Source organism: Daldinia loculata, assembly GCF_022478755.1.
Source record: "Daldinia loculata strain CBS 113971 unplaced genomic scaffold F4817scaffold_70, whole genome shotgun sequence".
NCBI lineage: Eukaryota > Fungi > Ascomycota > Sordariomycetes > Xylariales > Hypoxylaceae > Daldinia > Daldinia loculata.
The window spans coordinates 141,402-155,479 of NW_026054924.1; the positions used below are offsets into that span (position 1 = coordinate 141,402).

A 14,078-nucleotide genomic window follows, 5' to 3' on the forward strand; every position below is an offset into this window, starting at 1 on the left:
TCGAAACTACACGCGGATTTCGACAATAGGCTCCTAAATCGATTAGGGGAAGGGTATCATTTTTTTTATTGAGACTACCTAAAGCAAACGCTCGTAACTCTTCTTTATTCAGCGCATTCTCCTATCCGAACGGACATATCTTGACCAGTCAGTTGATTCATGATTGACTTTCGAGCCACACAAGTTCACCGCTATCTTCCAACAAGCCATCTTCTAAGCTCCCCTCTAATCTACCTAGTTAATCTATTTATCCCTCTATTTTCAGCTTTTGCATAATATAGGACATTTCAGAGGCGAAATTGGTAGAGAAAGCAAAGAAGTAGATGTATCCTTATTATGCTGATTCGGCCCATTGCCCTGCTTAGGCGTCCAACTCGTCCAGCTTCGGTGGGTGGAAAGGATTCCACTTATCCATCTCATGAATAGGTATCTTGCCCTCGGCCTTCCACTTAGCCTCTAGTCGCGCAATAGTTTCTCTAGTCTTATCCCAGTCGAGTTCCTTTTTTATCGTTTCAGTCTCACGGGCCCAATCGTCGTCGCTATCATCGTCTTCTTCTGAAGAGGCTAGTAATGCCTCCCTAGCCTTAGTGACCCTCTGAGAGGCTTCGATTCCTATGCATAGACGCGGGTCGAATTTCCCTATTCCTTCCTCCTTTTTTTCGTCGCCCTCGGCATTAGCTAGCGTTGCTAAGGCGGCGAGCCCTAAGTACCCGTGGTACACGTCGGGAGGAGCACCGGGATTTTTACCGAATCCGCCAATCATGTGTTGCGTCTTCTCTAGTATGAACTTCCTGGCGGGACCGCGATCGATGACCTGGCTTTCGCCGAGCATGAACAACGTACCGCTGACCCACCACGTATAGCAAGTATCGGCGACCTTATTCAGGCGGCCGTTGAAGCCAGCTATTTGAGGTGCGTCTGATATAGCTAAGGTAGATAGATCGGGTAGTGGGTGATTCTTGGATTCATCACTTTCGTCATCGGAATCGGGTTCGAGGTAGTCAAATTGGCGGCAAGCTAGGAAATGCACTAAAGACGGAATGGAAGGGATGCCGGCTCGAAGGTACCGATCCGGTTCCGTAGCCGCGTTTGGGTTGGTGAGGTCAAGAATGGATAGCGCCGCTACAGCGCAGTACACATATCCAGCATGACTCTCGTGTGTCGAACTCTCGCCTAGACCACCATCGAAAGTTTGCCCTCGTCGTATGTGCGCCACAAGAGCATCGACGTTAAAGTCCTCACCCGTCTCAGCTCCCGCAAGAGCCCACCTTATGGTAGCAGCTAGGTAGCAATATCTCATATCCCTGCCTCCCCCTACATACCCATCCTCGTCAATGATTTCGCCAAAGCTTCCGTCGTCCCTTTGCAACTTTTTGAGCCAGCGTAGAGTTTTTATGCGGTTTACTCCCTCGAAGGCTTTAGAGCCGTCATCCTCGGCCAAAATACCTAGCAGAAGTAGGGCAAAGTAGGTAGCAGCTATATTAGCATTGGCTGGGTCCAATGCAGATTCGACATTGTTCGTAGCATCCCACTTGGTGGTATACTTTGCTGGTAGGACATGGTGAGGTGAACCACAGAAACCACCTTGCGGATGCTGTAGTGACAGAACCCAGGCTCTTAGGCGGGTACGATCTTCTCGACTTATAAGAGAGGCTTTCAGGGGATCATTTGGGGGTTCGGAGTATGAGGAAGACGAGGATAGGAGGTCGAGAGCGGCGACTATGAAGAATCCGAGGGTGAGACGGATACTATCGTTGCTCACGTAGTGATGAGGGAGAACGGAGCGGAAACATCGCTGCCAGTAACGAATATGTCGGGCCGTATCGAGGGGAGGCTGGTGATCGGAAGAGGTCATTGTGCGCGTAACTCGTTATGTATAAGAAGAATTGGGCATTGGATGTTGAAGAGGAAGAGGAAGAGGAAGGGGAAGGGGAAGAGGAAGGGGAAGGGGAAAGGGAATAAAGTAGAGCTAAAGCTAATAGAGAGGAAACATTTAGAGAAGGAAAGTATATTCGAGTCCTACTTTCCTATTACTGTCGTTATCCCAGTGTAAATCGTTTCAATTTCAACCTGCCCCTCCCCTTTCGATTACTTGCATCAGCCCTATGGCCCCGCCTGCCCCTCCATCCATGTGGCTGCGAAGGGAGCCACGACTTTTGGAAGTTCTGTCTGGTGTAACTCAATGAAAAAGTACATCTGTACGTACTCGTCAATGGTAAGGCTACCGCGATAGGCGATAAGCGATAAGGATAAGCACGGTAACCTAACCCAAAACCAAATAATCCTAGTCCCCGAAAATGGGAATGAATTGGCATTGCATGGCCACCATCAGCACCATTTCCCCCTTCCCATCCCCAAACCTGACACAAGGCGACCCCTCCAAGACCTAAAGGACCTAAGGATTCTCTCTACATGCGTTTCGCAGGACGAGCGCCGTTCCGTTGAGTCTGTCACACGACGACCGTTAGACTCTTGTCGACGTCTATGGAACTTGTCCCGTTCCCGTTCTCGTTGTCCAACTATCTCTCAACCAACGGAGAACAGAATATTATCGTCGACGCTCGTTTCGAATAAGAATACCTTACCTTACCTACTGTGGATATATCTATACCTCTGTCCCAAAGACCACCACCATTCGAACGATCTACCACCAACCGTTAAGAACGGGAACCCAACCATGGCGCTCATATCAGTCAAAACCATCCTAACATCCCTCTGCCTCTTCCACATCACTCTAGCCTACTTCTTCTACACGAATCCCAACGCCATCTCCGACCAAGCTCTCGTCTATGTGTTAGGCGAAGCCATGGGCATGGTAAGCTCCTCCCCATTTATACACCTCCATCCCAACCAACCAACTAACAAGTAACGATCAAAACCACTAACAACCAACTCCCCAACAGCCCCAGACAACCGCCTTCGCAAACCCCAGCGCCGTCTCCTCCCTCCTCGGCGTCTCTCTCCTCTTAACCGGCCTCTCCGACCTACTCACCCTGTCCCTCCCCGAAGAAGTATGGCTGATCCACTACTGGGGCGCACAAGCACCTCTCCGCATCATCGTATTCGCCTCGCTATCGCTATTCGCGTATTTCTCGACGCCGACCGCCGGCCGGTCCGGAGCAAACCGCCTATCGCACCCGCTAACACCTCCCTCGTCCGCATTTATCCCCGGCGCCGCAGTTAGCGGTAGCGACGGCCTGCGCAACCGCGTCTTCTTCACGTTCGCCTTCCTCGAGTTTCTTAGTTGGTTTTGGGTCTGGGTCACGCTGAAGGAAGAGTCTGCCACCTTTCTCTCCCGAAAGAAGAGGAGGGGGAGCAGCAGTGGTGGTGAGGTTCTGCGGTAGATGGGTAGAAGGCTGTGAGGGCAAGGGAAGTGGATTGCGACATGTTTGCGAACGTGTATGGCTTTTCTTGTCTAGATCCTGAGCTCTCACTTACCGCAGCTTTATTCTCTCCCTTTTTTTTTAGCCATGTTATGTCGTGCAGCCGGTTTTTTATATGCATATTTTAGCGTGGGCATAGGCATAGGCATAGGCATAGGCATAGGCATAGGCATGGGTTGTTGGCATATCTACGGCATCGGGGCTAAGGCTTGCAGATTGGATCGAAAGACTGCTAGACAGGGAGATACGAAGGCACGGAAGATACCGCTTTCTTCTTCAGTGGATTGATTACGTCACGTAGCACCTATCTTAGATGGCGGTCTCGTCTATGTATGTTATGAATGTACGGTTACTTATGTATTGCCTATTAACAAACGCAAGTATCTGTAGTTACAAGCTATCGCAACTTTTATGTATGGCATCATAGCAATACTGCATTATGCCCAACCATCCTTTGGCTAGAGTTAAGACTCTATCTCCTCCTTTCCATATCTTCACTCTCAGGTCTACCCCTTAGATATCATTCATTCACAAGATTTCTTCGGCTCAAATACCAAGATCCGGGAGTCATATTGGACCTATACATGATTTCCAAGCTTTCGAAGAATGCCACTCAGATATAAAGGAGGTAGAATAGAGATATGCAGAAATGCTTCGGAGCCGTAATTAGAGCCCTCTCGAGGCAGTAGAGTGAATCCCGGATTGCAGCAAAGATCAAGATGAATAGGGCGGGGAGAGATCAGTCGAACCTGACGGCAGCCCAACCCTTCATGAGCTCGCGCCAAGACTCCCCAACCTTGTCAGCCCATAGTTCACCATTCGCCTTGGGGATGGCGGCTCTAATCTTGCTAGCCACCTCCTTCTTGAATTCCGGATCCTCATCATATACTGCAGTGTAATCGCCAAAAACCCAGTCGCATAGTCGATCTCTCCAGCCGTCGACATTGCCCAGATAGTCCTTAAGCAGCTTAATGCGAGCTTTGATCGTGTTCTCCGACTCGATAGCTGCGGCTGTCATCTTCTTAAGCTCAGGTGCGAGCCACGCGAGTTCAGCGGATGCGCGAGATTTATCAGTATTCTTGAGTTTCTCGGAGATGCTCGTAAGGTAGTTTGTTGTATACTTGACGGCTAGAATCGATTCGCGTAGCATGCCCATAGCATGAAGAGCTGCAAAGCCGTGGAAAGCGTAAATTTTAGAGTGGATATTCTCAGGCACTTCTAAGAAATCTTTGGTTTGGCCCTCAAGGCTGTCTAGCACACCCTTGATAAAGAAGCGATTGAGGTCGCGGGTTTCATTAGTAGATGCCGAGAGGAAACCGTGCCCAAGAATATTCTTCATCACGTTCGCGAGTCTCCATATAACCCCATAATACCAATACTCGGGCGTCGTGAAAGAACCCATTACCGATTCTCGTAGCTTTCCTAGTTTGACTTTCTCATCTTCCGGAAGCCCCTTGTCACCGATGGCTAAGAGAGCTCTCATTTCCTTCTCTAGATGGGAACTAGTAGCGAATGCATATTTCCAGTCGATTTGCGCAACTTGGCCTACCTTCGACGGCTTGTACTCCTTTGGCTGTACGTAGCAGACAAAGTCAAGGAAGCGCTCGGCTATCAACCCGGCATGCGCGCGGCCACCCTAACATCATGATTAGAATTCTGCTCATAAGCATGATATCAAGACTACAAACAGTTGGGAGCGGTCCATAGTTGACCAAAGCAGGAATAGGTTGTGACGTTTCGCTATCTGGAACTGCAAAGATTCCGTAGTCGGTGATGTCTCGGATCATATGGTCAGGCATTAGTTTCCCTAGGTATCTAGTCAGCATTCTCAAATTTCCTTAGCATCGGACAAGGAAAAACATACGGACAAGAGGCTGGTCTTCTATGGGAGCCTCAATCTTGCCTGCCTTCATCCGCAGGCCTCGGCGTTCTTCCACAACAGCTATAACCAGAGTACAGCTTGCGGTTTGTTTTTCGGCATGCCGGATCATTTCCTGAATGCTAGAATAAGTTCCCATTTCCAGAGAATCCATAATTCTTCTGGGGGTCGTAGTCATAAGTCCCCTTGTGAAATGTACAAGGAAAGGTTCAACGGGGTTATCGCGACTGGAGCCCGTGATGAACAGTCCCGGAGCGATAGATGATATCCGATCGACGAAGAGAAGACCTAGAGAATCCAGGAGGGCATTCTTAACGTCAAAGCGATCCCACAGAACCTTGGCCCGGGACACACAACCCATGAGAAGGTACAGCTTAACGAGCAGAATACGGTGCGTACTGCTAACAGATGGCGACGTCGTTAAGCATGATTCTAGCCAGATAACGGCTTGCAGGAACAGTTGGATGTTCGCACGGTATAGAGAGTTAGTTCCCATTGGTGGAGATTCGGTAGCAAGCCCTGAGAGCCTTAGTAGGCATACAGCTCCGATTACTGCAATATCTGAGAAAGGGTTCTCGCTTTGACTAGATAGAATCTTCTGGTGGAATTCGTCATCTTCCATGCCTGCCTTGTACGCGTCGAGGGCATTGATTGCGATGGACTTGAGACAAGAGGCGCAGGTCCCACGTTCAATCCTTTCGTTGCAAAAGATACAGCCAAGTATACTGCCTGTTGCCACTGCATATCGGATCCTCAAGCTTAAGGATGTTAGCATGAAGCGTTGTAAGGTGTCATCGCACTGAGATATTAGGGTTAGTAACATCATACGGTATGAATACTAGTAGAGTTTGGTGGTTACCTTGATGCTGGTAGTACGAAGAGATGTAATAAATGCGGCAACCTCTGGCTTGCTCAACTCGGGTATGAACGATAGCGCTTCGGCAAGGCAGCGAGACTCGTTATAATGTTGAACAACATGATTCGTGAGGCTAATGACCCGCGTGGTATAGCCATCAGATTCCGGGTCGGCTGGCGATTCTCGTGCGATGAGGATGGATAGAGAAAGAATGCTATGCGTTCTTTGGAAAATAGGCTTCATGCTTTCTGCTCGGGATAAAGCCTTGATCATCTTGTCGACTAGCTGGCGAACTTGTTTAAGGGCTCTGAGAAGAGGTTAATATCGACGTTTCTATATGTGAAATAGACAAACTTGCCGCTTCCTATCGGGCTGGCGTTTGGCCGCTTGGAAGATGGCCGTAAACAGCCCATATTCACAGCTTGCAGATATATAGGATTGGTCCTTCAAGCTTCGCCGAGGCCTAGCCTTTTCTATAGCTCGAACCAGATCTTTCTTAACTGACGAGTCCTGCTTAGCTTCGGTTTCTGCAAGCTTCCGCAGACTAATAACATTTTCATCGTCTTCGATAGCCGAAGCTTCGGCCTGGGCTATGCGAGTAGCTTCTTCCAAGACCTCCTTTCCGATTTGAAAGATGTCATCCCACGCACAGTAGGTCTGTAGATAACTTAGAGCTATCCAGTAGGGTTCCTGTTGGCCAGCTTTGAGGAATGCTAGGGGGCTATACTCGGGCTTCCTAAAAAGCTCCAAGTTTTCTTTCGGGCTACAATGGCTGATTCGAATATTCAGCCACACCCAGGCCTCGGATTCATTATAGATGACACGACCATCGTTACCAGAAGTCTAATGATTATAATCAGCGCTTATCCCCGTAGCTATATCTTCCACCTCAAATTCTCACCATAGTCCGGAGGTCAAAGGCTTTGTCGGCCTGTGCTTTTGCAAGCGACGCGAAGATCTTTTTGCTACCCTCGGGACATTCATCGGACAACTATTCAGGTCAGAAAGGTAGGCTCAAAAATAGATAGGCCGCGAGAGTAAAATCTTACAGAGTACTGGTTAGTGGCTAGGATATATCGAAATAAGAACTTTCGGTCGCTGGCAAAGTTCTTATTCAACGATGCTGCAATCTATATGGGTCAGTTGATAAGTTTGATATCCGGGAGCATAGAGGGAAACTACCTGTTGAGCATTCTTCCAGTCCGAATTCCAGACGCAAGCATCGAAGCATCGAGTGCAAGACTTCTGGTCTTTCGGAAGGGCCTTCACCAGCCTTGCACGGAGCACGCCGACGGTTTCCGAGTACTTGATATCGATCCGGGAGCAGGCAAACTCGTACAAGTCCAGCGTATCGACATCAGATATGGTGATGTTGTCCTTAATCATCCTCTCAACTTCGACCTTTCCCGCACTGCGGTCAGCAACATTGTCGCTCTGAGATTTAGCAGCAATCTCGACGGCCTAGAAAGAGGTCAGCTACGGTACATGTAATAGAAAACACACATGGCTTACTAAATAGTACGGGTCTTTTGTAGTTCTATAACGTTGCCTCGCCAAGTTTGCAGTGGTGGTCCATTGCTCTTCGGCGAAGGCAGTCAATAGACTGACGGGGCCGGTGGGTTTGAGATTGATGGGCCGTGGGGTGGGTGGTATTAAGGGAGGCTTCATGGCGAATGTGGTAGTGGGTAAGTCTTGTTTTGTTTTTTATTGTTGTGATAAGTTCTATTTCTGCAGCTTTCCTTTTGTGGTGGTGAATCTAGAACCTACCTAGGCATCTATTTTTATGTTAGGTAGGTAGGCAAGTGCAAGAGTTTCTAAATGTGAGGTTTTAAGGTGAGGGTCTGAAGAGGGAAGAATAAATGACAGTGGGGTATCATTGCAAGTTGCAAGTTGCAAGTGTTGCTAGAGGTATTGCAAACAACAGTTTTTAGAATTGCCCCTCGTACTAATCGTCTCGTAGGAGACTAAAGACAGATATTTACGTCGTTTGGACTAGTGTCATCGGACCATTGCGAATATACTTAGGTATGCTTATGATTGTTGCTTGTTGTCTATAGCATCTATAAAGCACCCTGCCCCAGCATTCTCCCCCCCATTGTTCTTGTTAGATTCTGCCGCCGAAGTGGATTAGGGTTCCTTTTAATTATTGAAATCGGTAGGCGGTGTGAATTAGTGCGCCCGCCTGTAACACTCGCCCTATACCTATGAGGTAATATAGGGCTACATTACTGGCGCCTCAGGTTACAATCATGTACCTACATGTAGGTACCTAGCACCCCCAATTCACGCTACAGTCCTTAGGGATTAGTACCTACCTACATAGGTACTAATCGACATGAAAATGTGTACGAGTTACGCCTTCATGTTCTTTGTAGCCTCTGTCCTCAGTTTTACAGATATTATTACAACTATTCCTTATATAAGTAATGAATAGCAAAACGGTAAAACCTGCTGCCTCAGCTCAAAACCCCCAAATATCAATTGATACTGTCTAGGTGGAAATGTCTGTCCGAGTTCAAGACTCTCAAGTAGATCTCAAGTCTAGACTATGAGCGGAAGAAGATGCTGCCACCTTCCCTCTTCCTTTTATTAGTCTTCCAGAAAATCAGGTTAGAAATATTCAACAAGCTTGAGGTAGATTTATAAGTTATCCTTACCCATTCCTTTTTGCAAGCACGGTATGCCCTAGGCGGAGTCTCACGTTAGTATGGCCATATTTCTACATTCGTCCCCCAATCTCATTCTCATTCTTATACTCCCGGGAGGCACTCACTCAAAGTAGTCGGTGCACATTTTCCTATCTCCTCCATTCCGGTTCAGACATCGGATACTTTTCGCTGCAGCCTCTTGACAAGGGTCAAAGAATTCGCTCACGGATTTACTGTCGCAACCGCAGTTAGCAAATGCCAAACAATCTTGGATTTACCGTGTACTTGCTTCTGGAACTTGCGCTTCGTCTCTTTATCCCATGGATCTCCGCTTGGTTCAGCTTGAGAAGACATGTTGGGCCATTAAACGTGCGGGCGTGACTTGATGATGTAGATATTGAAAGCTTTCGCGTGGGCGCCGTATCTTCCTTAGAAGTACGGATAGGTTACAGGGATTAGGGTGGGTACGGGTAGGTACATATTCAACTAAAACTTAGGTAAGCAGCTGAGTCAGCAGTATCGTACCTAGCCCCTTAGGCCCCTGTTTCAATTTTCAATTTTTCAGTGCTCCAACACTGGCACTTACATCGTTCAACCAATTCGACATATAAGACAGTCAGAATCCGCTAAAGGGTTAGCTATAATTACCTAGGTAGGTATGTCAATATAGTATCTTTAGGTGAGGTAAATAGATTAGGGACAACTAAAATCCTCCAATAGGGATCAATTAGATAAAGATGGAAATATATAACAATAACTTCCAGTTATTTCATGTAAGGGATAAGGCAGAATTTGAAAATGCTCTGTTTATCAACTCAATAAACCATACAGTCTTTCTAGCTTTGTAGGCTACATGGAGAATCTAGTCAGCTTGCTGATGTTGCGATACATCGTTACAATTGTAATCATATATTTCGCAAGTGTTGCCTTTTATCGACTATTCCTACACCCCCTTGCTCGGTTTCCAGGGCCAAGACTGGCAGCAATCACGAGATGGTACGAAGGCTATTATGATATTTTCCAGAATGGTCAATACACATTCAAAATCAGACAGCTGCACAAAGAATGCGGCGAGGTTTCTCTTTCCAACTCATCCAAGAAGAATAATCTGATTGACAATGCACAATTATGAAGGCCCAATTATCCGGATCAGCCACTACGAACTCCATGTGAATGACCCAGCGTTCTTTAAGCACCTCTATCGCCAAGAAGGACATTGGCATAAGTATAACTGGGCCATGGACGCATTTGGAGCCAAGGGTGCAACTTTGTTCACGGCGGACCACGAGCTTCATAAGAGCCGTCGTCAACCCCTGAGCCCCTTTTTCTCCAGGGCGAAGGTTGCTAGCCGGCAAGATCTCATTCGACGACATTTACGTAAACTTTGTGGTCGGGTTTCTCAGTTCGCAAATTCAGGAGATACGTTGAACTTGGGTGCTGCTGCCACGGCCATCGCCCGAGACGTCGCTAACGACTTCATCTTGAACAAAAGTTACAACAGTCTTGAGCGAGAGGATTTTGACGTTGCGATGCTTACTGCAAGTCAAGGGTCTGGTAAACTATGGCGGCTCTCTAAGCACATTCCATGGGTTCCTAAGGCCCTCAAGGCTATACTGGTTGACTGGGTCTTAAAGACTGCAGGCAATGATATGAAGGAGTTCTTCTTTCATCTTCAAGTGAGACCTAAAGGTTTGATAGGCGGTTACTGTTACTAATTGTTGCTGGGTAGGAAACCATGCAAGATACTAAAAACCTTATGGCAACTGCAGCTTCGCCTGTCTTAGACGAGAAAGCCCAGCGTACTATAGTTCACGAAATACTAGAATCCAAACTTACATCCCCGGAGAAGTCTCTCGATCGTGTATTTGATGATGTAACAACCATCACCGGTACAGGATTTGAGACAACTGCTAGCGTTCTACGAGTCGTCCTTTTTCACGTGTTTAATGATACTGAGATCCTCCAGCGAATTCGAGCTGAACTTGCTTCTATAAATGCAGACCCAAGCGAGGTCGAATTAAAGACACTTGAGCAGCTACCTTATCTAACGTCGACACTGATGGAAGGCCTGCGACTAACCCGGCTATCGCCACACGTATGGCACGCATTTCCCCAGATAAGGATCTCTTCTACGGCAGCTGGCGAATACCTGCCGGAACTCCTATTGGAATGACATTAATACTAATGCATACGGATGATACGCTCTATCCAAACCCTAAGCGCTTCAATCCAGATCGCTGGATGGATCCAGAATCTCGAAAAATGGTTGACAAAACATTCGCCCCTTTCTCAAGAGGGACAAGGATTTGCCTCGGAATGTAGTAATTTTTTATATTCTAGCGATAGCCGAGATAAAAACTTTCTAATACTATAACTTAGTCTAGCATGGGCTGAGTTGTACCTAGTCATTGCTACACTTGTCTATCGCTACAACTTCCAGTTCCAGGGCGCAACAGCCGAGGATTTCGAGTGTATCAGTGACCAGTTTGCCATTGGCACGAAGGGCAAGGGTATTTTGAACGCCATCGTTACCACGCATAAGGTCTAAAGTTAGAGGGAAGGCTTTGGTTTGGTTATGTCAGGAGACAAGAGGGCGTCCCTTCCCCTTATTCGTAGATAGGGCAGTACCTTTCACTATGTGAAGGCTGCTGGAATATGTAAGGCTGATAAATTAGGTGGCTGGTAATACGCCTTATATCTATAGCTTATATATAATAAATATGTTTATTTAACCTTTTTAATAAATAATATAATAATATAATATATATATATTTTATAATTTATATTTAATTTTAATAAATTATAAACTTAAAAGTTTATAATTTAAATTATGTAAACGATTATTTAATTATTTAATAATTATTATATTATTTAAATATATTTAATTTAAACTATTATAATTTTTATTATATAATTAAATAAAAAACGATTTTATTTTTTTAAATTTTTTTTTTAATATATAAAAAAATAAATTATTAAGGTTAATAATATTAAAGTTATAATAATAAAAAATCTTTAATCTTTTTATATAACTTTTTTATTATTAATATTAATAAAATTACTTATAAAATATTTTTAAATTAAAACGTTTAATAAATTAATAATAATATTAAAATTTATTTTATTTTAATAAATATATATTATAATTATATTAAAACTTTTAATATAACGTTAAAATTAATAATATAAAATTATAAATATAAAATAAAATTAATATTATTTTAATAATATATTTTGGTTATTATTATTAATAAATAAATAATATAATATGGTATAATTTTAAAAAAAAGCCATTATAAAAGTTATTATTTTTTAAATATTTAAATAAATAAAATTTTTTGTATTTTACTAAAAAATTTAAATAATTATAACAAAAAATTTTTTTAAAAAATATTTACTTTAAAAATATTAATTATATATTTAATTTTATATTTATTAAATTATATTTATTAAATTTAAATGTTAATTATTTTAATTTTAAAATTATTATTTTATTTAATTTATTAAAAAAATTCGAAATTATATTAAAAATAATTATTTTTAAATTATTAAATAAAAAATAAGTTAATTATTTTAAATAAGTTTTAATTTTATTTATAAGTTTTTTAAATTATTATTTAAAAAATTATTTTATAATAAAATAAATTTATAAAATAAAACTTATAAAGTTTATTATATTATTAAAAAATAATTTTTAATTTATTAATAATAATTATAAAAATAAAAAAAAGTGTTAAATTAATTAAATTGTATGTAATTACGTTATAATAAAAAAGAAAAAAAAAAAAGTTATTAATGTTAAAATGTAATTACGTAAGGATAATCACGTGGTAACACGTGACTATTTTTTACATAAAAAGCAATTTTTTTTAAATAACATTTACATTTATTTTAATGAATTTAAACCATAAATTCGAGATCGTTTATGCGGTTGTACTTTTTTTAATTATAAAACTTTTTAACCAATTACAACTTTGGCACAACCTTAAAAATAATTTTAAATTTTTGGTTTAAAATAACTTAAGTAATTTTTATTATAATTAATTATTTAATATTAAAAACATAATATTAAAATAATATTAAAAATAATAGTATTAATGCGTTTAAAATAAGTTTTAATTGATTTAAAACATTTATTAACTTTATTAATAATAAATATACGCGTTTTAAAGCTTCCGGGGTGATGATTAACCGCAATATTGGTTGTAATACCGGTTGTAATACCGGTTATAACACCGGTCGTAACGTTTTTGGGAATATACCACCAATTCGAACGTTAAAACTTATAATATTATAACGCAATGCCGTATAAACATGCAAAATAGCAAAAAGGTTTAAAAAACCATTATATTAACCTCAGATCAAAAAAAATTAAATATTTTATACGTGGTTATAAGTGTATATGTAAGTATAAATATTGTTTTAATATATTATTATGTGTTTTTAAACGTTAAAGCTTGCGATATTATAACGTAATACTGTATAAATATATAAAAAAAATAAAAAGGTAAAAAAAGTATAATATTAACTTTAAATCATAAAAATAAAAGTTATTTTATATATTATTATTAGATATTAAATCATCGTAAATATAAGGTTTAATTTTTAAAAAAACTATTTTAATTATGGTTAAACACGTTAAACATGTTTTAAATTAAAATTCGTTAAAACTTTAATTTTATATTACTTTTTTAAGCTTTAAATTTACAGATATAATAACACGGACCAAGCGTTTTATGGCGTTTATGGCGCAATCGGGCATAAGTTTAATTTTAACGAATTTTAATTTAAATTTATTAAAATAAACTTACATATATAATTTATCATTTTTACATTAATTTTTACAATACCAATTATTACGATAACTTTATTTTCGTATTATGTTTTATTTTTTTTTAATGTATACCACCATTTATATTTTATTATACTTTTAAATATTAATATAAATATATAATAATAATATATTTAATAAATATTAATTTATTATTATATAAATAATAATATATTTAATAAATAAATTACTTTATAATATTTTAAATAAAACCTTTTATAAAATTTAATATAATAATTTTTTAAATTTAACTTATTTAATTATAATTAAAATTAATAATTATTATTTAAAAAATTAAAAATTAAATATATTTTAAAATAAAATTATAATATGTAAAATATTAAAATATAAAAATAATAATATATATATTTATAAAATATTATTAATAAATTTTAATAAAATTATTAATATTAATAACGTTATATTTAAAAAAAAAATATTTATACATATTTATTAAAAATTTTAAAACGTTAAAAAAACG

The 14,078-nt window shown here is 40.7% G+C and overlaps 5 protein-coding genes across 5 annotated transcripts; 2 read left to right on the top strand and 3 right to left on the bottom strand.

The window, feature by feature from the left end:
• Positions 1–45: 45 nt before the first annotated feature.
• F4817DRAFT_350604 (terpenoid cyclases/Protein prenyltransferase) lies at positions 46–2,125 on the bottom strand. The gene has a single exon (XM_049304956.1). It carries the CDS (start codon positions 1,853–1,855, stop codon positions 362–364), a length of 1,494 nt encoding a protein of 497 aa, XP_049154999.1. The 5' UTR covers positions 1,856–2,125; the 3' UTR covers positions 46–361.
• Positions 2,126–2,172: 47 nt separating this feature from the next.
• F4817DRAFT_350607 (increased loss of mitochondrial DNA protein 1) lies at positions 2,173–3,591 on the top strand. The gene is given in 3 exon segments (XM_049304957.1): positions 2,173–2,815; positions 2,904–3,535; positions 3,548–3,591. 2 exon segments carry the CDS (start codon positions 2,678–2,680, stop codon positions 3,342–3,344), a joined length of 579 nt encoding a protein of 192 aa, XP_049155000.1. The 5' UTR covers positions 2,173–2,677; the 3' UTR covers positions 3,345–3,535; positions 3,548–3,591.
• A 222-nt stretch (positions 3,592–3,813) lies between these two features.
• Positions 3,814–7,941, bottom strand: F4817DRAFT_266078 (N-acetyltransferase B complex non catalytic subunit-domain-containing protein). Its single transcript, XM_049299360.1, has 9 exons — positions 7,631–7,941; positions 7,301–7,579; positions 7,168–7,248; positions 7,020–7,109; positions 6,477–6,961; positions 6,122–6,425; positions 5,248–6,061; positions 5,072–5,190; positions 3,814–5,019 (listed from the first exon to the last, which is right to left on the bottom strand). The coding sequence occupies exons 1-9, from the start codon at positions 7,784–7,786 to the stop codon at positions 4,123–4,125; spliced, it is 3,225 nt and encodes a 1,074-aa protein (XP_049155001.1). The 5' UTR covers positions 7,787–7,941; the 3' UTR covers positions 3,814–4,122.
• A 359-nt stretch (positions 7,942–8,300) lies between these two features.
• F4817DRAFT_350610 (cytochrome c oxidase-assembly factor cox-23, mitochondrial) lies at positions 8,301–9,191 on the bottom strand. The gene is made up of 4 exons (XM_049304958.1): positions 9,056–9,191; positions 8,892–8,999; positions 8,776–8,803; positions 8,301–8,712 (listed from the first exon to the last, which is right to left on the bottom strand). The coding sequence occupies exons 1-4, from the start codon at positions 9,118–9,120 to the stop codon at positions 8,665–8,667; spliced, it is 249 nt and encodes an 82-aa protein (XP_049155002.1). The 5' UTR covers positions 9,121–9,191; the 3' UTR covers positions 8,301–8,664.
• A 428-nt stretch (positions 9,192–9,619) lies between these two features.
• Positions 9,620–11,314, top strand: F4817DRAFT_361663 (cytochrome P450; the record flags this gene model as incomplete). Its single annotated transcript, XM_049306438.1, has 5 exons — positions 9,620–9,836; positions 9,901–10,442; positions 10,496–10,815; positions 10,905–11,087; positions 11,146–11,314. 5 exons carry the CDS (start codon positions 9,620–9,622, stop codon positions 11,312–11,314), a joined length of 1,431 nt encoding a protein of 476 aa, XP_049155003.1.
• Between the last annotated feature and the right edge of the window lie 2,764 nt (positions 11,315–14,078).